At 46.4% G+C, this 25,559-nt stretch overlaps 1 protein-coding gene and 1 non-coding gene across 2 annotated transcripts; both read right to left on the bottom strand.

The window, feature by feature from the left end:
* ACER2 (alkaline ceramidase 2) lies at positions 1-25,559 on the bottom strand. The gene is made up of 6 exons (XM_070431735.1): positions 25,363-25,559; positions 16,651-16,765; positions 15,770-15,911; positions 9,222-9,359; positions 6,660-6,797; positions 1-4,100 (listed from the first exon to the last, which is right to left on the bottom strand). Exons 1-6 carry the CDS (start codon positions 25,468-25,470, stop codon positions 3,914-3,916), a joined length of 828 nt encoding a protein of 275 aa, XP_070287836.1. The 5' UTR covers positions 25,471-25,559; the 3' UTR covers positions 1-3,913.
* On the bottom strand, positions 5,343-5,504 carry LOC139021332 (U1 spliceosomal RNA). The gene has a single exon (XR_011473453.1). It is a non-coding gene; the product is annotated as a U1 spliceosomal RNA (small nuclear RNA).

Genomic DNA, 25,559 nt, shown 5'->3' with positions numbered 1-25,559 from the left:
TTTATTCACAGAAAATGCCATCACGGCTTTAATATGAAACAAAGCTGTCAGAGTTCACACAAAGAGCATAAAGTGCAAGAGCTCCATTTCAAAAGGCCTTATGCTACTCCCAAAGCAATGGAGGTTAAATGCCACCACAGCCAGTGGGCACACACCTTACACAGCACACCCTGCAAAAAGTATAAACTATAGAAGAAATGTATCTGAAAATACTGTATTTGTTCTAATTACAAACTGTGGTTATAAAATACTCTTAAATCTGGCTTAACATATAGAGATACAATTCAAACAATTAGTCCCTTATAGTAGGGGCCATTCAAGAAAAAGAAGTCCATAGAATGATGTTATAAAAGCCATGGGGAATCCCAACCTGGCCCGAGCCTTCTCTTTGGCCAGCTAGAATGGCAGCACCCAGGGCAAAGAGCTGGCTATGAAAGGTCCCAAGTCCATTTGGAGAAAAGGAGCTCTGGTCGGGGCTCTGGCTAGGCTGGCCTCAGCCCTCACCTGTCCCTCACAGGTGGTCCCATGTCAGCCCCGCGGGAGGGAGAGCCAGGGAGGGCTCCAATCCAGTCCTGGGGCCGCCAAAACGGCACTGGCTCATAGAAGCATGATGGACTGGTGAGATGCTTTCCACACCTGAGAAACCCAATAAACAGAATAGGTGATGGCATTTCAAAAAGCCTGTGTTTGATGACCCTCGAGCTCAGGCGCTCTCCAGAGGGACAGTGTTCCCCCAAAATGTAGCATGTGACCAAACAGGTTCAGATATCTGCTCCCATGCACCTTAAATATGTTCACTGAAGTGCTTGTTGTATAATAATATGCTCATCAAGGGGATAAATATTTCTTTTCCTAAAAATCAATAAGCAACCAAACAGTATTCAATAAGAATCATTCACTTAATAACATGGTAACATTTTTTTAATATGCAAAATGCATTCCTTCTGGATATTGATTTGGGTCAAATTCTACCCATAACAGAAATCTGATAGCCATGCAGAGCAACTGCCGTGACCTAGCTCCCAAGTGTGGAATCCCCACTTCCCTCCTTGGCAGCGGGGAGAAGGATTCTTGATTGCACATTCATTAATGAAATAAGCCCTTCACTCACTTTACATCGGCAAACATCAACACCTTAGAGCCATATATTTAACACTGTTTCCTATTACTCGTCAGTCCAAGAGCACAAGCATATCTAGTAGTAGAATCCAGTCCATGATTCCACGCGCGGCTCCATCAGCAGGGAGGACTCAGTAGTCGGGCTCAGAATCCAGTGATGCGCTCTCCAGTGTCTCCCTAAGGCCAGTGCACTTCAAAGCCTGCTCTTCGTGCAAAATACCCACCTCACACTTACATTCCACTCAAACTACAGGACAAACCATCAGCTCTAAGAGACATCTACTTACAAATGTAGTAGGAAAAAAAAAAATAAGACTATAAGAAAATATACCAAAATATGAGTGGTTGTCCTTGAGCTATAGAAATAGATTACTTCTTTGACTTTTTTGTAGCATCCCACTTTTCTTTAAAGAGCAAGTAGTGCTATCAAAGCATTATAAATATGTAACTATAAATATGAATACCATCAACCTAAATACTCTCTTGACTTGCCATCCCACGCTGACAAGCTATAGTGATTGCTGTTCAAACGAGTTGTTTTGCCCTCAATATACCCCACTCCCCACTTCTCTCATTGCATTAAATGATGCTATTTTTGTTAGCCCTCATTGCATTAAAACCAGTTCCTAGTAGGGCATTGTGTTCCTATCAGAAGCATTCCTCATGACATCTGAACTTAGTCATTTCTTGTGCTAGAGGGATGGAAATAGCCCGAGAGTCAGGGCACGTCCTTCCTTCCAGCAGTCACCGTTCATCCCTATTTCCAAAGACACCCAGAAACTTCCAGGAGGTCAAAGCCTTGGGAGCTGAAGGTAGTGTTCCCCAGGGAACCAGCCCTGCATCTGATGGGGTACATGGTCCATCCCTGACAATGCTCCCCTCACCAAGGAACCCTCCAGACAGTCACACGCACAATCATGTCCTACCCTCCTCTCTCTGCGTCTCCTGATCTACGCTTTCTCGCTAAGACAGGTGGGCTTACAGCACACCAAGCCCCTTACTTGGGGGCATTTTTATTGTGCAAAATGGATGAAGCCAGGATCCGTGACTGCTGAGCCAACCCGAAGAGAGGGCAGTCTGATAGCCCCCTTTTAAAAATGCTAGACTTGAAACCCACAGGACTCAACAGTTTTCAAATTCTGTTTCATGAACCACCTACGTCACATAGAGGTGGGTTAGAGGTTCTTGTAATATTTAATTCAAACATCGTTTTTAGAATATATTTTTACACTACAATATAGCAATATGTACACTCATTCAATACCCAATTTTTCTACCTTGAAAACCACCAAATTGTTAATTTGCATTTTCACTGCCTGATATATTTAAGAACTGCTATAAGTTTAACCTTAAAGTAAATTTAAGCTAATAAAACCCATTTCACACATTGGGGATCCATAAAGATTTCTTACTGCAAATAGGGTTCTGCTGCTAAAATAATTTGAAAACCACAGAAGATAGTCATTCATTTTTAAACTCTGAATTCCGTTCTTTCATGGGTTTTGCCTTAGATCCGGTGCAAATTTCAGCCGGAGAATCAGTTCCCGGCCAGGCCCCACTGCTGCTGCCCAACTCTGAGGTGCTTCAGACAGTGGTGAGACTCCTGGCCGCGCAAGGACAGCCTGCTCTGCCCGCACAGGGGAAGGCTGCAAAGCAGGAAGCGCCCGAGTGAGAATGAGTATCCCTGAGGCCGCGAATCCCCCCCTCACACCTTCAGGGGCATGTGGAGTCTCCCATCCATCCCAGCCCAGGGAAGAGGATATTTAGTTGTAGCCAGTGTCACTTTAGGTGAGAAAAACTCAGAGGCAACAGCTTCGCCCTGCGGCACCGGCCAAGGACCCACCAGCCAATGCGTGGTTACGGCCAGCACTGGGGACTGCGGCCCAAATGCTCGGAGAATCTACAGGAAGCCCCTCCCAGTGCGAGCGCGGAGAATGATCACCCCAGCAAAAGCCAGAGAAAGGATGGGGATGTTCTTGAGGTAAGGTCCAGGCAGCACACAGGAGGTGTCCAATGAGAACACGTCTCCAAAACTTCGTGGTTGCTCCCAGCTCTGAGCCCGGACCCCACCCTCACGGTTGTCACAGCCCTTGGGTGATGTCAGAGGTCAGGCAGTGAAGAGGGGTCTGGGGAGGGACCCAACGACTCCTCTGTGTGTCTGAGGCGGCTGGGGTGGGGGACAACAGTGTCCATATTTAAACACTTCGTCATCTTCAATAATGGCTTAAAATGGAGAGTCGTTTTGGCACAGAGGGGTTTTCTCCGTAGCTTTACCCTCACCTGTCAGGTCTCCATGTCTCAGCAGAGGTAGAAGTGAAAGGATCCACAAATGCATGTAAAACCCGGGTGTTTGAGCGCGGCAAGCAGAAAGCTAGCTTCCCTAGCCACAGCCGTGTGTGTGTGTGTGTGTGTGTGTGGTTTTCCCAGATGGAAACCTGCTGTCCTCCATCAGACGAGTGGAGGGCATTGTCTGTGGCAGGATCTGACTGTCAGCAGGAACTGGGGGTCTGGAGCCCACAGATCCGCAGGAAGGAGGCACTGAGTTCCCCACTGGCTCAGGGACGCAGACCACAAGCCACTGCCTCTGGAAGTGACGCTGTGAAGACGTAGCCAGACCTCAGCCCCTTACTTTCCATCTCTGGGAGCAGTGGAATCCGGGGTCCACACACACCAGGGAGAGCCCAAGGAAACAGCATTTTTAAGAAAATAGACCCCACCCCCAACTCTGAGACCCCCCAGGGTCTTTGCTGGCAGGAAGCCCGGAGGACACCCAGGCAGAGAAGCCCGCCCTCCGTCACGTGGTCTTGACTGAGGATTTCTTGTGGGCGCACAGGAGGGACACGTAGGGCACGCCGATGAAGGCCCACTTCTCGCTGGGCCAGAACCGGATGACCGGGCCTTGCTCAGGGATCTCGGAGGCGGCATCAAAGTAGGCGAAGCACACGCAGCCCAGGTAGGCGGCCAGGCAGATGAGGATGTGCCTGGAAGGGAGGCGGGACAGGAGGTGAGACCTGCCCTGGCAGCGGCAGCGCCGCCTGCTGCGGGGTGCCGACCCCCCCCAACCCCGCCCCCTTCTGGCCTGACCCACCCTTCCTGGCGCAATGACCTCGGGGCCTCTTCTAATTAGCAAGGAGAGAAGGGGAATGATAAATCTGGAGCAAACAGCCTGTTTTAGGATGTTCTAACATTCCAGCTTGATAACAGGAACCACCATGCAAATGCCTTTGGGGTCTAACCCAGAAGACTTAGCCCCAAGGTTTAAAACAGAGGCTAAGAGGGTGGACTTATAAAGCACACTGTGAAGTACTGATCGGACACACACAAAGGAAATGAAGGTAACGGACAGGCCTTGGTAAGGAAAGTTGTCCAGGACCTAGTATTTGGTGTGAGGAAGAAAAAAGGACCAGTTTGCATCATGTATAGAATGATGCTATTTTTGTTTTTAAAAAGCATAGTGGAGAAATATATATATACATAATCAAGAAGGCTATACCTCAGGACGTTAACAACTGTTCTCCCTTTGGTAGATGGAATTATGAGAGCTTCTCTCTTCCTATATTTCTCTACGTTGTTTAAACTTACTATTAAAAAGCAAGCTATTTTATAACTGGTACAAAACGATGGTCCATTTTGACAAAGCAGAAAGTACACCAAATTTAGAAATAAACTGAATTTAAACCAAAGTTATCTATATACTAGTATATAAAAGCCTAAGTGACCGTTACAACTGGACAACCAGAAGACCAGCCAGTAGCTATGACGTGCACTGACCACTAGGGGGCAGACGCTCAACGCAGGAGCTGCCCCCTGGTGGTCAGTGTGCTCCCACAGCCAACCTCCTGTGGCTGGCCAACCTCCCGAGGTCCCTTCCCCAGGGCAGCCGGCCCTAATGGGCCCAGTTTGGCCAGCCGGCCAACCTCCTGTGGTCCCTTCCCATGGTCAGCCAACCTCCCTAGGTCCCTCCCCCTGGCCAGCCTCAATTGGGACTTGGCGAGACAGCCCGATTGGCCAGGAGGGACCCTACCTGTGCTCGAATTTGTGCACCAGGCCTCTAGTTACAGTATAATCTTCGAATTTTACTTACATTGCTAGTGTGCCCAGGGAACTTGCTTAGATCAACAAAAAAGTACTATATCTTGAATAAGGTCATATTTAAACAGGGTATATACTTATCAAAACTCATCAAACCATACATTTACATCTGTGCGTTTTGTTTTATTTTTTAGGGGAGAGCAGGAAGGCAGTCCCCCGCTACCATAAGTCATGCAGCCGAGTTTCCCACATTTGAGGAAATCGCAGGGGTCAGCACGCCGGAGCGCGATGGATAAGCCTCGCGCTAGGAAAATCACCTTCGTGATCACGGTATCTCCCTGCCAGGTAAGCATTAATCTGCGTGTTTTATTATCTGTCAATTGTAACTCAGCAAATATATAAAGTGTTTATAAACTCACTAGTGTGAGTCAAGGTTGAACCTAAGAAACATCAGGCAATGGATCCTAAGGCTGGAATCCCATTTGAGCTGTTTTGTTTTATTTCACCTTTTGCAAAGAGTTCTGAAGTCCCCAAGCCTTTTTTTTTTTTTTTTTCAAGGAAATGTAAGCGAATTCTTCCAAACCATGTGGTTTTTAGGCATTTCCTGACAAGTCATGCTTCATCTGATTCAGATCTAATAGTTTTTCCAACTCATTACCAATGGAATTCCCTCCTGGAGGCTCTCAATTTGCAGGAGACACCCTTCATGTTTCCCTTGGTCCCCGTTGCTTGCAATTCCAAGTCCTGGAGGACAGCGAGGGGGAGATGACTGGGTCTGGAGAGGAAGTGGTTCCTAGGAAGCCACTCGGCTTCCTCCTCAGCTTCTGAGAGAAGGATGCTGCACACTTCGCAACCTGCTTCACTGTTTTACCTAACAGCATCTCCTGAGCATCCCAGGTATAGATGCTCCCAGTCCCCCTTATCGACACCTGGGCTGGTTTTATATAACCAGCTGGTGTCGTGAACAATTCACTTTACTTCTCTGGGCCTCGGTCTCCACCTGTAACATGAATGGGTGAGACTGTCCCTAGATGACCTGAGGCCCAAGTGTTCACCTGGTCATTCAAACCCAAAAGGGAACTTGGGTTGACAAAAATGTACAATATCTTGAAAGAGGTCATATTTACCTCCTTTGGTTCCTGGTTGGACGTCCCTGGACTGGTCCCCACGTTTGTCCCAAGCCTTCCCCACCTCCCCCACCCGAGAGATCTAGCCAGAGCTCAGGTGACGGCTTCGGTTTTCAGGCTCCATTATGCTTTAATAATGGAGCTAGAGGTCAGAGACCCGGACTTGAAGCATAAAGAATTAGGTCTTTTTGTTCTGGCTGAGCCAGCTCCCTGGAGTCCATTCTGCTTTGGACAGTAGCTTCTGAAAAGTCTGACAGTGTCCGAGGAGAGGGGGCACTTGGGCTCCCCTGTCCCCTGGGCACACCTGGGCACCTGGAAGAAGAACGGAGCCAAAGGAGAGTGCAGCCCCCGGTCCCGCAGCCCCCCACTGGCAGAGCTTACCACACGCAGTGCAGGTAGGGGAAGTGGAAGGACGACAGCAGCTCACAGAAGGCTCGGTCACTGATCCAGCAGAAGAGGGCCAGGGTCCACCAGAGGCCCGAGAAGAGGCCCAGCTTAAATACACGCACGTTGTCACACCTGCACGGGATCCAGATGCCATCAGTCCTGGTTTCCGCCCACCTCCCTGGCCGCTGGTCTGGTTCCTCACATCTCCCCAGCCCCTTGGCACTGGAATTCCTACCCCACATACCGTCACTCATGGATGTGAATCCCGTGTATACACAGATGAGCCCTACAGCCATACCTCTCACCCAGGCCCCTCCCTGACTCCAGACTCCAAACCCAACTACCTTCTAGACATATCCACCAAGGTCTCAGATAGATCCACATTTAACATGTCCATAATGAACTCCTAACCTTTCCCCCAACCAAAACCTGGTCTTCTCCAGCCCTCTCAGGAAAATAAGTCATTCCATTTCAGAAGCTCAAGTGAAATATATAGACAATTTATTTTGCACTCTAAAAGGCAAAATAAACAGGCTTCTAGCCTTGCCATTTTTAAAGGTAAAATGAAAATGGACAGAAGCAAATATCAACAAATATATAGGCAATTGGTCTGGTACTGGAGGATCTATATACTCTAATTGACCCCAGAAAGTTTGGCTTACGGAACACCCCAGCACAGAGAGCTGGAAATGCAGTGTGTGTGCTGAGTGGCAAAAAAGAGGTGGAATGTCACATGGGTGAGTCCCCTGGGGCGGGCGGGGCTGGCACCTGGAATGCTGGGAGGGAAGCACTGCAGAGTCAGGGTCCAGGGCAGCCCGCACTGCCCCTTCCTCTGTTGGCGAAGGGGTAGACCTTGCCAGATGCTGCACACTAGGCTTATTTGCACTTGGGGCTTATCCAAACCTGACCTCCACTGGGTATAGTCCCACTTTTCAGGGCTGGAATCAAAATGCTAATGTGAGGTTAAGTGTAAAAGCAGGACCCAAGTTTAGGATAGAAAAATCTGAGCAGATGTCTACTGTTGCTTCTCTTCTTGACCCTCTGTTGCATTCTCAAAGTTTTCCTTAATCAACTCTCTTATAATCAGAAAAAATGAGTCTATTTTACAATATTTTAGATGTAGCTGAGTCACTCGGTAACGCGAGAACACCACCCAAATTTCAGCAAATGTCAGATCATGACCCCAAGTCATAATAAATGTTATTTCCTCCTGGTCTGAGAGAAGGCTCAGAAAGGACAATGAAAATATGAAAAGACTAGAAACAAGCTCTGGGATTGAGGCTAATGAGAAAGAGAAAAAGTGACTATTACGAATCCATTTCGGATGTCTTTAACAGCTATTTAACTGTGTGTGTTTTTCAAAGAGTTTCAAGATCTGTTAGTGGCCCTAGCTGGTTTGGCTCAGTGGATAGAGCGTCAGCCTATGGACAGAGGGGTCCGGGTTTGATTCTGGTCAAGGGCACATGCCCAGGTTGCGGGCTCGATCCCCAGTGGGGGGCGTGCAGGAGGCAGCCAATCAATGATTCTCTCTCATCATTGATGTTTCACTTTCTCTCCCTCTCCTTTTCTCTCTGAAATCAACAAAAATATATTTTAAAAAAATATATCTGTTAGTGTCTGAAATAGGTATCTTAATTCCCTGGTCCTTGAAGGCTCCTCAAAGAAGCCAATGAGACAAGCCCGACAGCGTCCCTCCGTGGCCAGCTGGCAGGCTTACCTACCTCTTCAGCCACCTCTGACCCTGCCTGGGATTGCTGACAATCAACGCAACCCCCAGAGGCGGGGCAGAGGACAGAAATGTACATGTCTCCTCTGAAAACAAAGACAGAGAGAGCTGACTGACACATTACACAGATGACTTTCACCAAGGGGGACAGACAGAAGACTTCCGCCAAGACACCCACGTCCACAGCAATGAGAGAATCATGCATTTCTACAAGTGGGCACACTAAGCAGAAGCATTTTCTAAGAGCATTGGAGCTAGAAGAAGACAGTCGTGTACACAAAAGAGCGAAGCTAAAATGTTTCTCCATATCAACCTGAACTCTGAGTATACAACTTCCCAAAGAAAAATGCTTACCCAAGGACAAAAGGCTGTCCTGGTAGCTTGTAAATAAGAAACCAGATCTCAGAGAAAGTAGCCATCGACAGTATGACACCAGAAGTCACATGTACCTTGTACACAGAAATTCATTTCTTTTTCCTTCTGTGTGTGACTGCAACTATCATTTTAGGACTCTTCTCCTTATTCTTGTCATATGAACAAACCTATTCTCCTTTCTATAGAGTTCACTCACTCTAGGCCCCTCGGTCTAGGGGCACACTAGGTCCTTGAGATGTTTCTGCTAATCTAGCTTTGGACCCCTAGGATGTACTGCACCCACAAAACAGCTGCACCCACAAAACCGCTGCTCCCTCTTTCAGAAAATGAGATCGAACCTGCTTTCAAACAACAGTCAGGAATTAACTCTTCACGAAAAGTCCAACTCCTAAGGAACCAGGAGCTGGTGCGTCCCTGTCACAGGGACAGCGAAGGGCAGGGAGAACGGCACCCACCTCTTCAGCTCTGCGATGAGCAGCGCAGTGCAAGGAATCCCCAGCGTCATCAGAGAGATGTTGTTGATGGCGGGCTTGACAAAGGCCAGGCACGTTGTAACTGCAGACAGGACGCAGACCACCGCCTTGAACCTGCCCCTGAATCGGTGAAAGCAAACCAAACCCATTGGCTAAGGAGGTCTTGTTTGTCAAATGTGGACAAGGTGTAGGCACTGCTGGTGGGAGTGGAGGCTGGTAAGAAATTGTGCACCAAGTACCCAGAGCCTAAACACCATTCACACTCACTGGCTCAGTAATGCTACTTCTAGGAATCTATCCTTAGGGAATAATCAGAAATATTCTAAATACTTAGCCATGAGAACGGCAAAATTAGAATCAACTTCAGTCCCTAAAGGTGAGATATGGATACTTGTTTTCTTTTTCTTTTCACATGTTTTACAGCAGGACTTGGTAAACGTTTCTGGAAAGGGCCCGACAGTGAATATTTTAGGTTTTGTGGGTCACACAATTACTTCACTCTGCCGCTGTGGACAGTAAGGGAGGGAACGGGCAGGGCTGTGCACCAACAGAACTTGATTTGCAAGGATAGGCAGTGGACCAATTTGGCCCACAGAACACAGTTTATCAACCCCCGTTCTGTAAGCTTCCTGGTTTAAAAGAAAAACATCACTCTGGTGAGGTGGCTCAGTTGGTTAGGCGTTGTCCCATGCACGGAAAAGTTGCCAGTTGGTTTCCTCGTCAGGGCACGTGCCCAGGTGTCGGGCTCAATCCCCAGGGAGGGGGCGTGCAGGGGGGCAGCCAGTCAATGTTTCTCTCTCCCTTCCTCTCTCTAAATATCAATTATATGTATGTATGTGTGTGTGTGTGTGTGCATGGAGAAAACCTCCTTTGTCCAGCACACAAAAGTAAAAGTCTTTAAAAAACTGTAATAGTGTCTGTATTTACTGACAATCCACGGTCTAGGAAGCTTTGGCATTTTGTGTTGACAAGTTTTTGACACCACAAATCTTAGAAAAATAACTGAGTGGAGATGCTTTCAGCAGAAAGAGCCAGAATCGGCGACGTGATCCTGACCACGCTCCTTCCTCTCTCCTCGGGACTCCACTTCCTTATCTAGAAAATGAAAATTCCAAACTAGATTGTCTCTAAGGCCTCATCTATGACTGAAATTTAAGAGCTCGTGATATTCCTGAAGTTTCTGTTATGAGCACCATTTACTTTGGCCATGAGCCCTGGAACAGGTCACAGTTAGGAAACTAATTTAAATGAAATTCCATCATAAAAAAATCAAAGTTCACTGAAACCTTAAAAATACAAATTTATCTCTTAGAGGAAAACCATTTATCTTCAAGGCACAGGAAATCATTGATCAAGCTGCCAACTTTCTGAGCGGAATGAACAGGAATGGTAGCCCTGAACTTCGACCAGAGGAAAAAAAAATGTGTCTGGGAAAGGATCCAGGCAGCAAATCCCCGGGAGAATCGTGTTTTTCTCCTGACCTTGGCTGGCATCCTTCAGCTACTGGGTAAAAGGCTGCCTGCTCTCCCAGCCCCAACGTGTGCATAACCCTTGGGGACCCACAACGACTCTCTCCCTGGGCTGAGGTGGTGTGACATATGCCGAGGCTTTGGGCCTTTTTAGGCTGGGAAAACACATAATTAAAACTTCCACATGGAATCACCTCCCTGTATCCAATGGTTTAGGATTCAGACTCAGGTTCGAGAGAGCCACAGGGATTCTCAGCACGGGTGTGCCCATGCGACCCGTATGTGCTCACATTCTGCCTCCACAGTCAGTGGCTGTGGGATCTCTGGCAAATCACGGGACTCTCCCCAGGCTCTGGAGTGAAGACACCCGCCTAAGGGTGTTCCTGCAAGCATTGCAGCACTTCATACTGGTACAGCGCCTGGTACATGGTGTCTGCTCATCAAATCCACAATCACTGCCATCGCTTGAGAATAAATGCTCTTTAAAATATCATTGTTGTTAATAACAGCACACTCCCAGGGAAAATCTGATTGAGCTTGTGTTGCAATCACCAAAGACTCTAGATAGCTCTGCCAGAGTTCAAAGGCAGCAAGCCTGACACAACATGCTTTCTGAACGGGGGCAGACACCTCCCACGTCAGTCCGGTGGGCGTGTGGAATGTGCTTTGGGAAGGCCGCTTAGCCAACTAGGACGTCCTGTGAAAGCATGATTTTGCAACCAGCAGAAGGCAACAGAAGTCACATGGCAGCCCAGCGACCCAGAGTGACCGGAGGCCCTGGGTGCAAGAGAGCTAGCAATCTCCAGGAGCCAGGGGCCCCCCAGGCTTTTTCTGGGCAATGATGGCTACTGCCGGCGCTGGTCCTGTTGTCAACTGTCCAGCCCGTTGTGGGTTCCAACTGAACACCAGGTCAGGGAACTCTTAGCACCCCTTCTTCTTGTGCTCCCCTAGCCACCCGGCACCTTCATCATATTATGATTATAACAAAGCTATTATTATTATCATCAGCTACCATTTAAAGCAGTGGTTTTCACTCTGTCAGACCCGCTGCCCATTTTTTAAATCAAATAGTTGTAATGGCCCTTTTACTCCTCTGAAGTCAAATGCAATTTATGGATGAGAAAACATCCCATCATTGTGACCATTGTAAATTTCCCGGATGTCCCTTACGAGGCAGAAATGTCCCTGGTTAAGACCCACTGCTTTAAACTACCCTATAGGGTTCAAACAACCTACTTAGGACAAGCCCCTGAGAGTCACAGGACTACAGCATTTGGTCTTGGAAGGCCCACGCCTGTCATTTTATAAGTGAGGAACTGATAAGGCCCAGAGAGTCGGAGATGGTGACCCCAAGTCATCTAGTCAGCGTGAGAGCAGGACAAGCAGGCCCCAGCCTGCACCCTTGCAATTCAGGAGTCAAGGAATGAACTGCATTCTAAAGTGAGGTCTGTCCCTAGACTTTGTAGAGGCAAACTCTTAAAAATCACAGCAGGATAAATTATTTTAGAAATGGATATAATTAAATCTATAATACTTCTTTGTTCTTGTTTTTTTTCTCAAAACAAAAATGTCTAAAAATTATTAATAACCATCTATAGGGAGTGTGTGTCCTGACAATTCGTAAAAACATTCTAGGCAAGATGAAAGAAAGCCCTTCTTTTTTTAAACCCACCAATTATTCCTACTTACATAATGCCTGCGGTTCTAGTCATCCTTATCTTCAAACCCTTATCTATATTAGTCATTCATAATTACCGCTAGCACTGAGTGAGTCCTTAATATGCTTTGTAAGATTTTATCATACATTTCTAACCCCATGAGATGGATGAAGCTATTATCTCAACTTTACAGATGAGCAAAATGAGGTATCAGAGCTTTAAAAACAAAACAAACAAAAGGTAGATCGTTACTCAAATCCCTATGTGTCTGACCCAGTCACTTAGCCTCTATGCCGTCTCCTCTCCAGGAATCTCACACAGGAACTACTCTGAACAGGTTTTTAAAAACAGTCCAGCAAAGTCTAGATCACAATCAAACAAACAAAAAGGAGAGATCGATGTTAACTATCTGGTAAATGCAGGCAGCTAAACCACGCAACCCCTACTCTTCAGAAATCCTGCTATTGACCTGAAGCCTTTGGTCTGGCCTGCCACTTCCTGTAGAGCTGCCACCTGTCAGGGGCCCTGAAGCCCATGGAGGGGTTTGCTCTCCTCACTCTCCCCATCCCTGGAAATTGAAGACAGACAAGTGGAATTGACATCCTTATATTTAGAGTGAGCGACTTCCTGTAACACGCGCCTTTTCTTTCTTTGCTCATTAAAATCCTCAATGCCCACTCTCTCCTTCCATTTGTGTACATATCTCAGAGACGCCAGCAGCAATCTCTCCGTGCCATGGGCAGTCATGAGAGCTAACTCTGGCTCACCCTGTTCTTGGTACCATACAGAGTGCTGCAGTCATCTCGCAAAAACCCTAGAACTACCTAATTTTATAGATGAGGAAATAGAAAGTTAGAGTATAGACAAGTTATACCGTTTATAAACCGGGAAGCTAGGATTCAAACCCACGTATTCTCCAAGGCCAGGGATATATACATACATGGTGGTCAGTGCCGCCAAAGGACTCTGCTCAAATTGAAAGGGGTCCCAGCTTCTGCAGAGAAATGGCGCTGGTGACAGAAAAGTCCCAAGGGTCAGGGACTTCCCTCCCTCAGGCTATGTTTCCATTATTAAAGGTGGTAAGCGTGAATTACTACAGCCATTCACACCTTCAAGAAACGAGAAAAGAAAAAGGTTCTCTCTTATGAGTACATTAAAACATGTCACTTGGAATTTCAACCCAGGCCTCCAGAGTGCCACAAACAAACAGGACCCTGTTCCCATGTCTTCCACTTCTCACTCCGATCCCAGGATGAGATCCAAGAGCAAAACAGTACCGTAGCTCTCAACCTGACACACGCCAGGCTCAGGCTCGGGAAAGGACGGAGGGGCTGGTGGGCACCTTCGGAGACAACAGGAAAAGCCGAGAGGAAATGGTGTGTGTATCAGGCAGAGTCAGAAAGTCCGCCTGCAAACTCACCTCATGACCCTGCCTGGTGCCATCGCCTCCCCCCCCTCCCCCAACCTCCCCACCCCCCTATCCCACCCCCCACCCCCGCTCAGGAGGCTTTCTGATCACCCTCGGTTATTGTCCTGAAGCTGAACAAGGAAACGGGACAAGACTGGAAACCAGAGGCAGCTAAACCAACCTGCGTGGTTTAATGTGCATTTCCTCCACTGAGGAGCAGGCTCAGCCACATGGAAACCGGATTTCATTATTTCATCTAAGATGGGGAACACCTCCTTTTCACTTCCACTGGTAAACAGCTGGTTCTCTTTCTCTCTCTTCCTCTCCCTCTCCCTCCCCCTCCCGCTCCCTCTCTTCTTCTCTCTCCTTCTCGCATTCCCTCTCTCTCTCTCACTTTTTGATAAGTAACCTTAAGGATACCTCTTTCTACTTTATTATACTCAGAGATAACACTATTTAATGCAAATCCTACTACCCAGGATGAAGATTCTACAGCTAATCCATTTATAGTGTGTTTTCTCCCTGCCTCATTTAAAAATACATTTTCATATTAAAAATTAACATGTGCTCTTTGTAAAAAGGAAAACAGTGCAGATTAAAAGGTAAAAATGAGCCCTAGCCAGTTTGGCTCAGTGGAGAGAGCATCAGCCTGCGGACTGAAGGGTCCTAGGTTCGATTCCGGTCAAGGGCATATGCCTGGGTTTTGGGCTCGATCCCCAGTGGGGGGCGTGCAGGAGGCAGCCAATCGGTGATTCTTTCTCACTGATGTTTCTATCTCTCTCTCCTTCTCCCTTCCTCTCTGAAATCCATAAAAAATATATATATTTTTTAAAAAGGTAAAAATGAAAGCTCTCTCTCCACCCCAATTCCTAAGAGTGGTGGTAGCTGTCCTCATCCTCCCAGGCATTTTTGTGCGCGTACAAAGACAAACACTCAACAAGAGGCCATTTCATTCATTCTAAAATTAGAATATTGCACACACAGTTCTACAATGTGTTTTTGCAGCCATCATATTTCATGGACACGCCTCCACCTCAGTCCCTACACAACAGTTAATAGCTGCATAGCTCCTGTCCCTGTATCAGCTTGCTTAACTGAATCCCTATCTTTAGACTATTTATCCATAGATACCTTGACAAACATGAGTAATATGTTCTGGGAACATTTATCTTTATGAGGGTGACTCTATTCTGTTCCTTCAGATATTAACACCCTTATACAGCTCCTCAGCAAGGCATCCCTGACCAAACTCGAAGTTACTACAATCCCTTAACCAGCTTCATTTCAATCATAGATTTGTCTCTCCCTAATATTTATGTGTTTGTTTGTTGATTCATAATCTCCCCAACCTCAGTGTAAGCTCATCCATGGCAGAGGTTCTGTTGTTTAATTTACTGCTACATCTCAGTGCCTAGAAGCCTAGGAAAATGCATAGCAAATAGTAAGTGTTCAAAAAGTATTTACTGGATGAATACTCAAGCATATAAGCATAACACAATGGATATTAAAATGCATCCTTTCCTGAAATTCTGGGTTTCCAGTTTGGAGGGGTGTGTGTGTGTGTGAACAACTACAGTAGCTATGGCTCCAAGAACCAATTCCTTAGTGGATTCTACTGTAAATTTATAAAATGGTGGAGTAGGTTGGACTAAAGGAAATATTCTAATAGGAAATCAAAGGTCTTTGAACTGCCATTCAGGAATTCCCTGCCCCCCCACCCCCCACCCCCCGATAATCTTTCCACTTTTTCTCACATCAAATAAGGGAGACATTTGACACTCTGTCCCTAATGTTATATAAATCCTTCTCCAGGCAGATAGAATCCTCTCTATTATCTGTCAGTTCATTTATACTGTCAGACTCTAAACAATCAGGAGGTATTAAACAGGTGTATGATGAGCTCGTCACCAGGCTGGGCTTCATCGTGTGCTGTTTTTCTTGATATACTACATTATATTGGGTATTGCACTGAGCAGGTGCCTAGCACAAGCTTACCTGTCGTTCCGAAAGATCTTTGGCAGATACCTTCTAGGGAACCACATGGCCAGAGCACACATCAGAACCCAAAGGATTGCAAGTTCATCAAGCATCTGACCCAGGAAGCTCAGAGTTGCATGGAAGTAGACGGATCCAATTCCTAGAATCAATTACAACCAATAAAAAGTGTCACCGAAGAAGAAGAGACTCACACATTCAATACACTGCTTAAGGAGAGCCCTTTCACCAACCGCGGTCGCAATCACCAGATCGCTCGCTCTCTCTGAAAAAAGAAACCGAAGGAAGAAACTCACACCACCCAGGCCTGCAGACTTCAAGTCTAGAAAGAGGATTTCAAGGAGGGCCTAAATATCAGCACTCCAGAACTTTAATGATTCCACAGGTGAGCACGGTCTCTCTCCATCCACTAGCCTTCATGGGAACAGGCAGTAAAAAGAAGTCAACATTCTCTCCCTGCTAAGAGTTCCCAATCTGCCTGTGGAAGGAAATGGAAATTACCCAAGTATTTCCCAAAACAATGAAGGATCAAACAACTAGAATTTGTTTTGTTTTTTACCTTTAGTCCATTAGAAACCAGTCTCATCAGAGTTAGTTCCATTGTTCCACATGACTTTCTTCAGAAGTTCTCAGAAACTGCATTGGCATAACACCAATGGCAGTGACATAAGTGAACTCTCAAATACAATTGATAATTACAGCCAACCTTGTTATCAAGCCCATATTTGAAAGAGTGCTTTTGGCCTCCAGCAAGCAACATAAAAGTGTGCTAAGACGTCAGAGTGACTTTGGTTTATAAAACACAATGTTCACAGGAGACAGGAAGTGTTGGAATTCCATTTCCTCCCGTTCAGCCCATGCTCCCAAACGGGTCCACTTACCCACTACAACTAAAAGAGTCCATATTAAGTAGATGCCACTGTTGAAGCACGTTGCGTACTGGCGGAACAAGCACATGCAGATGGGAGGTAAAATGAAAAACAAGACGTTGCTGATCTGGGGGGAAACGTAAAATGAAAAGATAAATATTAAGTAAAAGGGCAAAAAACAAAACAAAACACAAAGCAGCTTGTTCCAAGTATGTCCTTTGCAAACTGAGATCAATGTGGCCATGCATCTTGTCTAAGCACTTATACTTTTCTTCCTGCAGATCCACAACAGGAAAACATAAAACTTCTCGGATACACATGTAGCGGGCTCCTTCCCGCCGCTTTGGTCAGAGCAGCGGCAGTACCAACACTGCCATCTGAAAGCTGCTCAGGCTCCCCCTGGTTTCAAAGAATCGGGGACTTGTTCTTTTCCTGCTCAGATGAACTAAGAAGCCTTCTAGTTTACTTGCACATACACTTCTTACGATAAGATCTGTACTAAATAATGGTAAAAATAAAGTTTAATACAGGTGAGGAGGACTAGACAAGTTGGAGCCCCCAGGAACTTTCTGCCAGCAAGGCCAGCCTTTTCTCCCAGGCCCACAGAAGGCAGATTCTTCCTAGATTCCCCTGTCACCCTTTGTCGCTTTCTCACTCTATCTAAAACCTACTTTCAGGTGAAGATCAAATTTGTAGGTTCTTTTCCAGGTTTAAAAGGATACCATTTTATTTATTTTTTAAATATATTTTTGTTGATTTCAGAGTGGAAGGAAGAAGGAGAGAGATAGAAACATCAATGATGAGAGAGAATTATTGATCAGCTGCCTTCTGCACACCCACTATAGGCATTGAGCATGAAACCCAGGCATGTGCCCTGACCAGGAACTGAACTGTGCCCTCCTGGTTCAACCACTGAGCCATGCTGACTGAGCGAAAAATGATATACCATTTTATCTTTCAGACTTCAGTGTGGATTTAAGCCTCTCTGTTATCTCTCCAGAAGGCATTTGGCTTCATATATGTGTGTGTGTGTGTGTATATATATATATACATATATATATATATATTATTGATATCAGAGAGGAAGGGAGAGGGAGAGCAAGAAACAACAATGAGAGAGAATCATTGATCGGCTGCCTCCTGCACACCCCCTACTGGGGACCGACCCCACAAGCCTGGCATATGCCCTGACCAGGAATTGAACCAGTGACCTCTTGGTTCCTGGGTCTATGCTCAACCGCTGAGCCATACCGTTCGGGCAGCATTTGGCTTTTTAAAAAATATATTCTATCGCTGTAACCGGTTTGGTTCAGTGGATAGAGCGTCAGCCTGCGGACTGAAGGGTCCCAGGTTCGATTCCGGTCAGGGGCATGTACCTTGGTTGCGGGCACATCCCCAGTGGGAGATGTGCAGGAGGCAGCTGATCGATGTTTCTCTCTCACCGATGTTTCTAACTCTCTATCCCGTTTCCTTCCTCTCCGTAAAAAAATCAATAAAATAGATTTTTTAAAAAAATTTATATATATATATATATATTCTATCTAATGTAATATTAAAATATTATCATTTCAACATGTAATCACTATTTAAGTATCATTAATAAGATATTTTCCATTCTCTTTGTTCAGATCCAAGCTTTGAAGCCCAGTGTGAATTCCACACTGAACACACATCTCCTTCAGGACCAGCCATACTTCACGTGCTCAGTAGCCACATGTGGCCAGGGACCGCCGTACTGGACAGAGTAACTGTGCTGCGGCAGACCCATCTCAGCCCGGCCCCTTTCCAGTGACAATAAGGTAATTTTACATGTAAGTTACTAAGAAACCACCAAACTCTTTTCAACAGTGGCTGAACCATCTAACATTCCTACAAGCAATGCACAAGGGTTCTAATTTTTCCATATCCTTGCCAACACTTATTTTCTGGGGGTTGTTTTGCCTTATGAAGGCCATCCTAGAAGGTACGGAGTGGAAGGAATATTCAGCTTTTTAAATTTCATCTCTAAGTGTGGAGTGAGGGACTCCTCATATAGGACTATGTATACAGAACAAGAGTGAAGAAGGTTGAAGACAACAGCTAAGTCTAAAAGAGCAACCCCAATGGGCATGGGGTGGGAGGGGTACACACAGAAAGATTTAAGGAGAGTACTTTCAGAGATGGAATGGGGCAGATGAAGTCTGAAAAGCCAAGGGCACGGGGGCTTTTAAAACACGATACAGAGGGGGCCTCAAACGAACTATGAGTGAGTGCCTGAACTGAACTGAAGGGGCCGGGAAAGGTAGGAGGCTTTTTCCAGACTTACAAAATCACATTGGTGCACAACCATACAAAATGCTTCAGCAAACCCCAGAAGTGAGGCATAGTACCGATAAGGATTGGCAACACCAGTGGCCAACATAGGCCTCCATCACCATTTGGGAACAAGAGAGATTAGGAGTGACGCCATTTTCAGCAAGAGGAGAAAGACAAGGTGGGAGAGAAATAATACAAGGAAAGACAGGTAAGATCCTTTGTCGGGGACGGGATGGGAGCAGGACTGCTGCCTTTGGTTAAAATCCCAGGCTGAAATCCCTAGTGGGCTGCATCGTTCTGGAGAACGGGGTACCTTTTTCTAGGTGGTCTACTCTGATGGGGATCTTCTTCTCTATCCCACGTCGGAGCCCTATGAGCTACTGGTGCCCCTGGCGGAGAGTATGGATAAATTGTGTCAGGTGTTTCAGGTATACAGTCTCCAGTCCTAGAAATGTGGCCAATACTCATTTACCAAGAAGCAGACAGGGAGAGAGAGAGCGGGTGCCTCCTGCATGCCTCCTACTGGGGATCAAGCCCCTAACCCAGGCATGTGCCCTGACCAGGAATCAAACTGGCGACCTTTTGGTGCCTGGAACAACAGCTCAACCAACTGAGCCACACCAGCCAGGGCTGCAACTTTCTCTTCTCATTTCACAACATGCTTTATAAATCTTTTTCATCTTAGTTCGTACAGATTTATCTCCTCACTTGCGGTAAGTGCTGCAGTTGGCAGGAGTTTTTTTGGTTTTCTGTGGGGTTTTTTTAGCCATTCCCCAGTGGAAGGACAGCAATTTACAGCCCCACCTACAATGTTGGAAAACATAACACATTTGTTTTTTATCCCCAATATATCTTTATTGCCTCAAGTCCTCTCTCTCAGTCTCCCTTGCATCAGCCAAGTGCAGCTGACTGCTGCCAAGCTGCCCCCAAATGGCTCTGTCAATTTATATTACCACTAGCAAGGTCCACACGAATCACTTTTAAATGTATTTACACATTACTCACGAAAGCATGAGTCGTTTATTATACCTGCAGTAACATTATGATACTTCCAAACACTTTTTTTTCATTGCACGTATTAGAGAGTTCAGTTTAGAAGCACCATTTTAACAGATACACCCAAATAATATGAAATCACATTATTAACTTCTGCACAGACCATCTATCAACATCTGCTGGCCTCCACCAGGCCTTTTTAAACAAGTCAGTCTATGAAAAGGAAAAGATCAAATTAGAGGGAGACGCTCCCCAAGACAAAAAGAGGAAGGAACTCCCAAAGAAATACGGAAAGCAAATGAGTTGTGGTTAAAAGACAGATTCAGTGGCTCCATATCTACTGAGAAATGAAACTTCCTCTCAAAATCGTATGGGGTCACTAAAGTTGAAGAATAGTTCAGACAAGAGGTATTTTTTAAAGCCTATTGTTGGATTATCCTTTGGAGAACTGGATTATTTAATGCCTGCAGAATAGATTATTTTAATTGAAAGGAAAGCAAAAACTTTGAAATGTATTATTTCCTTAGAAACTTCCTCATTCTATGAATTCCCACATAACATTTGCACCATAGTAATGTCATGAACACACTGCAAACTCATCCTGATGCATGTGAATGGGCACTTCCCAGCAGAGGGTAAATACTGACAAAGCAAGAAGCTCTGAGTTTTTCTCAACAAGTTCATAAGCAGACAAGGGTCAATACCCTGACTAAGAAAATTCTCTGTGTGTCTTCCTTGTATGCACATTCCTAACCATCCATCCCATTGCTCCCCTCCAGCCTCTGAGGTGACCAACTGTCCTGGTTTGCCTGGGACTAAGGAGGGTTTTCAGGACATGGAACTTTCACTTTTAAAATCAAGACAGTCCAATTTTGTCCTTGGCAAACCAGGACAAGTTGGTCACTCTACACAGAAGTCTTCTTGCAAAATCCCCCCACTCCACCCTCCCCAGTACACCAACCCCAAGCAGAGCTCTAACACCTGGGTGACTTACACACACTTTTATTATGGCCTTCACCACCCAGATGACTATGGGTCTGGTCTCTGTGAAGGCACACAGTAGTTGCCTAGTAAATGAATGGATGGATGGATGGATGGATGGATAATTATGCCCTACAGATAATGGGATGTGGGCTTTTGGCATATAAAGAGGACTCTACTTTCCTTATCTGATTGAGGGAGGTAACAGATCATGGGTTGATTTTATGCATATGTTTTGCTTCAAGACTTTTTTCAGCACCAGTTGATTTCCTTCTGTCCCCCTGAGTCACTGCCCAGCAACAGAGTCCCCAAAGGCTAAGTCTAGTGGTTAAAAGACACCCGCCCCACTTCTCCAAAGCAGCTAGGTCTAAAGTCTTCCTCTTCAGTGTGACTGGGGCCTTAAAACTTAAAACATTAAAAAAACAAAAAACACTGAATTCACCTGGCTGGTGCAACTCAAAAGTTGAGTGTTGACCTATGAACCAGGAGGTCACAGTTCAATTCCCATTCAGGGCACATGCTGGGGTTGCAGGCTTGATCCCCAGTGGGGGATGTGCAGGAGGCAGCTAATTAATGATTCTCTCTCATCATTGATGTTTCTTTCTCTCTCTCTGTTTCCCTCCCTTTCTGAAATCAATAAAAATATATATATTTTTAAAAAGAAACTGAATTTAATAAAACTTGTATATAGAAGAAATAGTACAAAATGTGCTCAAGCAAAAGGCTGTGTTCTTAGAGAAGATATCTGGGTTTGGCTGAAGCAAAGGATGAGAAGATCTGGGGCAAGATGGGAGGGGGGTTGGGGGGTTGGAGGGGTGGGTGAAAAAAGGTGAAGAGATGAAGAAGTTCAAATGGGTTGTTACAGAATAGTCATGGGGATGTAAAATACAGCATAGGCAATATCTAATATTCAATAATGTTCTAGTAATATTCTAATTATGGTGTCAGATGAGATTTATCAGGATGATCACTTAGTAAGTTATAAATGTCTAATCACTGGGGTGTGTACACCTCAAACTAATATGATATCTCCAAGACATATGAAGTGAAAAAAACAAGGTACAGAAGAGTTTGTGTAGTAGTACCTCAATTGAGTTGAAAAAAACTTAGATTGGGTTATGTATGCAATATACATACATATTTTATATACTCACACAAATAATACAAGTGCTTTTTATATGCCTAGAAAAAGTCTAAAAAGATACAGAAGGGCTCTGGACAGTGTTCCTCAGTGGTTAGAGGTCAGCCCGTGCACCAAAGGGTCACAGTTTTGATTCCTGGTCAAGGGTAAGTACTTGGGTTGCAGGTTCAATCCCTGGCCCTGGTCAGGTCATGTGTGGGAAGCAACCAATCAATGTCTTTCTCTCTGACCCTTCCTCTCTCCCTTCCACTCTCTCTAAAAATCAATGGAAAAAATATCCTCTGGTGAGGATTAACAACAACAAATATACAGAAGAAGGGGTATTTTTCACTTTATAACATGAATACTCTGAATTTTTTACCATATTCATGTATTACTGTTATAATAAACAATAACCAAAACAATAAACTACTTGAAACAAACTTTTCTTTTCATATCAAGAATCATGACTGGCCTACAGATCAAATGGTCCCAAAGCAGGAGTTTAAGTTAAAGAACAACTGAATAATAAATAGATGTATTATGCCACATAAATAAATCTAAGGTGCTACAATGGCACTTGTATCTTCACAAGTTGTACCTTAGCAGAGTCAGATGGACCTAATTCTAACTCTAGCTCTGCCATTTTTTCAAAAATATATTTTATTGATTTTTTTTTACAGAGAGGAAGGAGAGGAATAGAGTTAGAAACATCCATGAGGAAGAAACATTGATCAGCTGCCTCCTGCACACCTCCTACTGGGGATGTGCCCACAACCAAGGTACATACCCTTGACCAGAATCGAACCTGGGACCCTTCAGTCCGCAGGCCGATGCTCTATCCACGGAGACAAACCGGTTAGGGCTAGTTCTGCCATTTTTTAAAAGTATATTTTTATTGATTTCAGAGAGGAAAGGAGAGAGAAACATCAATGATGAGAGAGAATCACTGATCAGCTGCCTCCTGCACGCCCCCCACTGGGAATCGAGCCCACAACCCAGGCATGTGCCTTGACCAGGAATCGAACCATGACCTCCTGGTTCATAGGTCAACACTCAACCACTGAGCCACACCAGCCGGGCTCTGCCATTTTCTTGACCTCAGCAAGTTGCATACTCTATCTAGGCCCAGTTTCCTCCTTTATAAAATGGGCATAGAAAATAGCACCCACTTCCTAGGGTGGCCCAGCAGAGCTTCAGCACACAGCGAACAATGAATGGAAACCAGCAGTAACTGAAGTTGTAGTGGTGATGTGTTATCCCAAAGACTTACTAAGAAGCTTCTAGATCCCTCTCCCAGGCTTCTGACTTTACATCTTCAATTCCTTAAACTTCTTCTCCAGATTAGTGATAATTATTATTTTCTTGTATAACTGATACCTAGACCTGCTGCCTTCCTATGAGGATTTAATCAGATGTTAATCTCCAAGTAAAGGCTCACTGCCTTCCTCAGCACAGGAGTAAGAGGTTTGTCCAGTGACGTATAAGCACCACCGATAACCAGGGCCCGGGGACAGAGAAGCTATGGTTTTTGCTAAACTCTTTGGACCAACCAAGCTTGGTGACCAACCACTTCTCTGAGACAATCGCTCCCAAGTTTCCCTTTCACTCTGCGCACTGCTGAAGCAAATTTTGTGGTTTATAAGTATTTCAAAGAATGAGGTTTGTCAGGCAGACCAGCTGGGCTAATCAGCTACAGACGCTGCAGCTAAAGACCAGCAGTTGATTTCTAAAAAAGATTTTGGCACTCACCACGTAACTGCTCCAAAGGAACCAGATTAAAAGTGAACACCAAACAAACTCTCCCCTTTCTTCAGCACTCTGGGGCTTTTCAAGGCAGGCTCAGTGCAGCTATACACTTTTTGGCCAAATAACCAGGCCTGACTTTCTGCTGGCCTCAGAGTCTACCGATAATGACTTTGCAGAGAGTATGAGAACCTGTTCCCAGGCTGTCATTTCTTCTTTAACTCTGGTGAAATCCCTAGTAGTATTCTCCGCTTTCAACTGGAGAACCCGAGTCGCCGCTGTTGAAAGCACCCAGCCCTGCTCCACAGAGGTGTGGGCGTCCCCCCACACGGATAGTAGGCGCTGAAAAAGGTTGTACAACAGGTGTGGTGCGGCCTCCTCCACTAACTGTATCTACGAAGAGCAGAAGACTAGGTGTTCTTGAGGAACTAACCTGGGCACAGACAAGAAGCAGGAGTGTTTGGAGAGAGGGCAGCCGCAGCCGTGGGTTTCAGCAATAAGAGGACCGAGGGTGCAGACTTCTGAACTGTGGCCCCGACTCACCAGAAATGAGAGCATGACAGCTCCCTTCTCAAGAGCTCCCTGTGCTCATCAGTGACTAGGAGGGCAGGGACCAGCTCAGCAGAGATCCCTCCAGGCAGTAAGCACTGGCTGATGCCAATGTTCTCGCCAGCAAATGGAAGGTGAACATTCTAAAGAACAGCCTCAACTTCTCAATGAACCTTAAACCAGGAGTTCCTGTTTTCCCCGTCGGAACAGTGAAAAGACAATCCACTGAAATGACCACGCCAAGGCTTACAATTGCCAGAATCCTGAGCCATGGGCACAGCGAAAGAGGTCTTTCCCTCCCAGTTGCAAAGCTTTCCCTCCCACAAAGACTAAACGCACACAGGCTTCTGCAGGGGGGACGTTTCCGTCCCTAGAAATCATGTACCCAGTCGCTCCCAAGTTTCCCTTTCCCTCCCTGGACTTCATAACTGGAGAGCGCACAGGCCTGGGGGAGTTGAACTGGAGCTGGCATTAGACGGGTCACTAAGTTAAGGCGAGGAAATAAGAACTGGTGGTAATGAACTTGATTCTGGCCCAAAGTAACTCGACCTACTATTGTTGGATACGCGGGTTGGGGCCAGTGCGCACGACTGGCGTGGGCCCCGCTCCGGAGACCTGCCGGCGCGCCGCCCCATTCCTGGGCCTCCCGAGCAGGTGTTCGGCGCAAAACCGCACAATGCGACCCAAGTGCGTCACGCCGCGGGGATCCCAGGGGCGCGCGGGAGCTGCCCCCGCAGGGTCCCCGCCCGCAACTGGCCCAACTCGGAGACACGGAGCACTGGCTCCCGGACGGATGGGGACCGCACCACACAACAGTCAGCAGAAACGACAAGAGGAGGAAGCGGAGCCCAGCCGGCGCGGCCGGGGCAGGAGAGAGGGACAGATGGGGAGCTGGGAAGCGCGGGCGGGGAGGGGCGCAGGTGGACTCCGGCCCTGGAGAGTGAATGCCCCGGGTCCACGCGGAGCCCCGTCCAGGTTCCAGGCACCGCGGCGCCGGGGACAGCCCCTCCCGCCCGCGAGCCCCCGGCGCCCCGCACCGTGTTGTAGAACTCGGCGATGGCAGGCACGATGGTGTAGTTGTCCTCGCACCAGTCCACCTCCGAGCTGCCAGCCCGCAGCTGATCCCACCAGTGCGGGGCGCTCATGGCCGCCCCGGAGCATTGGAGCAGCCGCTCCCGAGGCCGAGAGGAAGCCAGAGCGGCAGCTCACGCCGACAGCGGCGGCGGCAGCGGCG

The sequence above is a fragment of the Myotis yumanensis genome, unplaced genomic scaffold (genome assembly GCF_028538775.1).
Source record: "Myotis yumanensis isolate MYYU_CA2020_CCGP unplaced genomic scaffold, mMyoYum1.0.hap1 SCAF_12, whole genome shotgun sequence".
In the NCBI taxonomy this organism is placed as follows: Eukaryota; Metazoa; Chordata; class Mammalia; order Chiroptera; family Vespertilionidae; genus Myotis; species Myotis yumanensis.
This window is presented reverse-complemented; position numbering and strand designations above follow the sequence as displayed.

Coding starts and splice junctions, on each gene's coding strand:
- ACER2 (XM_070431735.1), bottom strand. CDS start 25,470: ATGAGCGCCCCGCACTGGTGGGATCAGCTGCGGGCTGGCAGCTCGGAG. Junction 9,360..15,769: donor AAGATCTTTCGGAACGACAG/GTAAGCTTGTGC, acceptor TCACCGATTCAG/GGGCAGGTTCAAGGCGGTGG. Junction 6,798..9,221: donor CTCATCGCAGAGCTGAAGAG/GTGGGTGCCGTT, acceptor GATCCCGTGCAG/GTGTGACAACGTGCGTGTAT.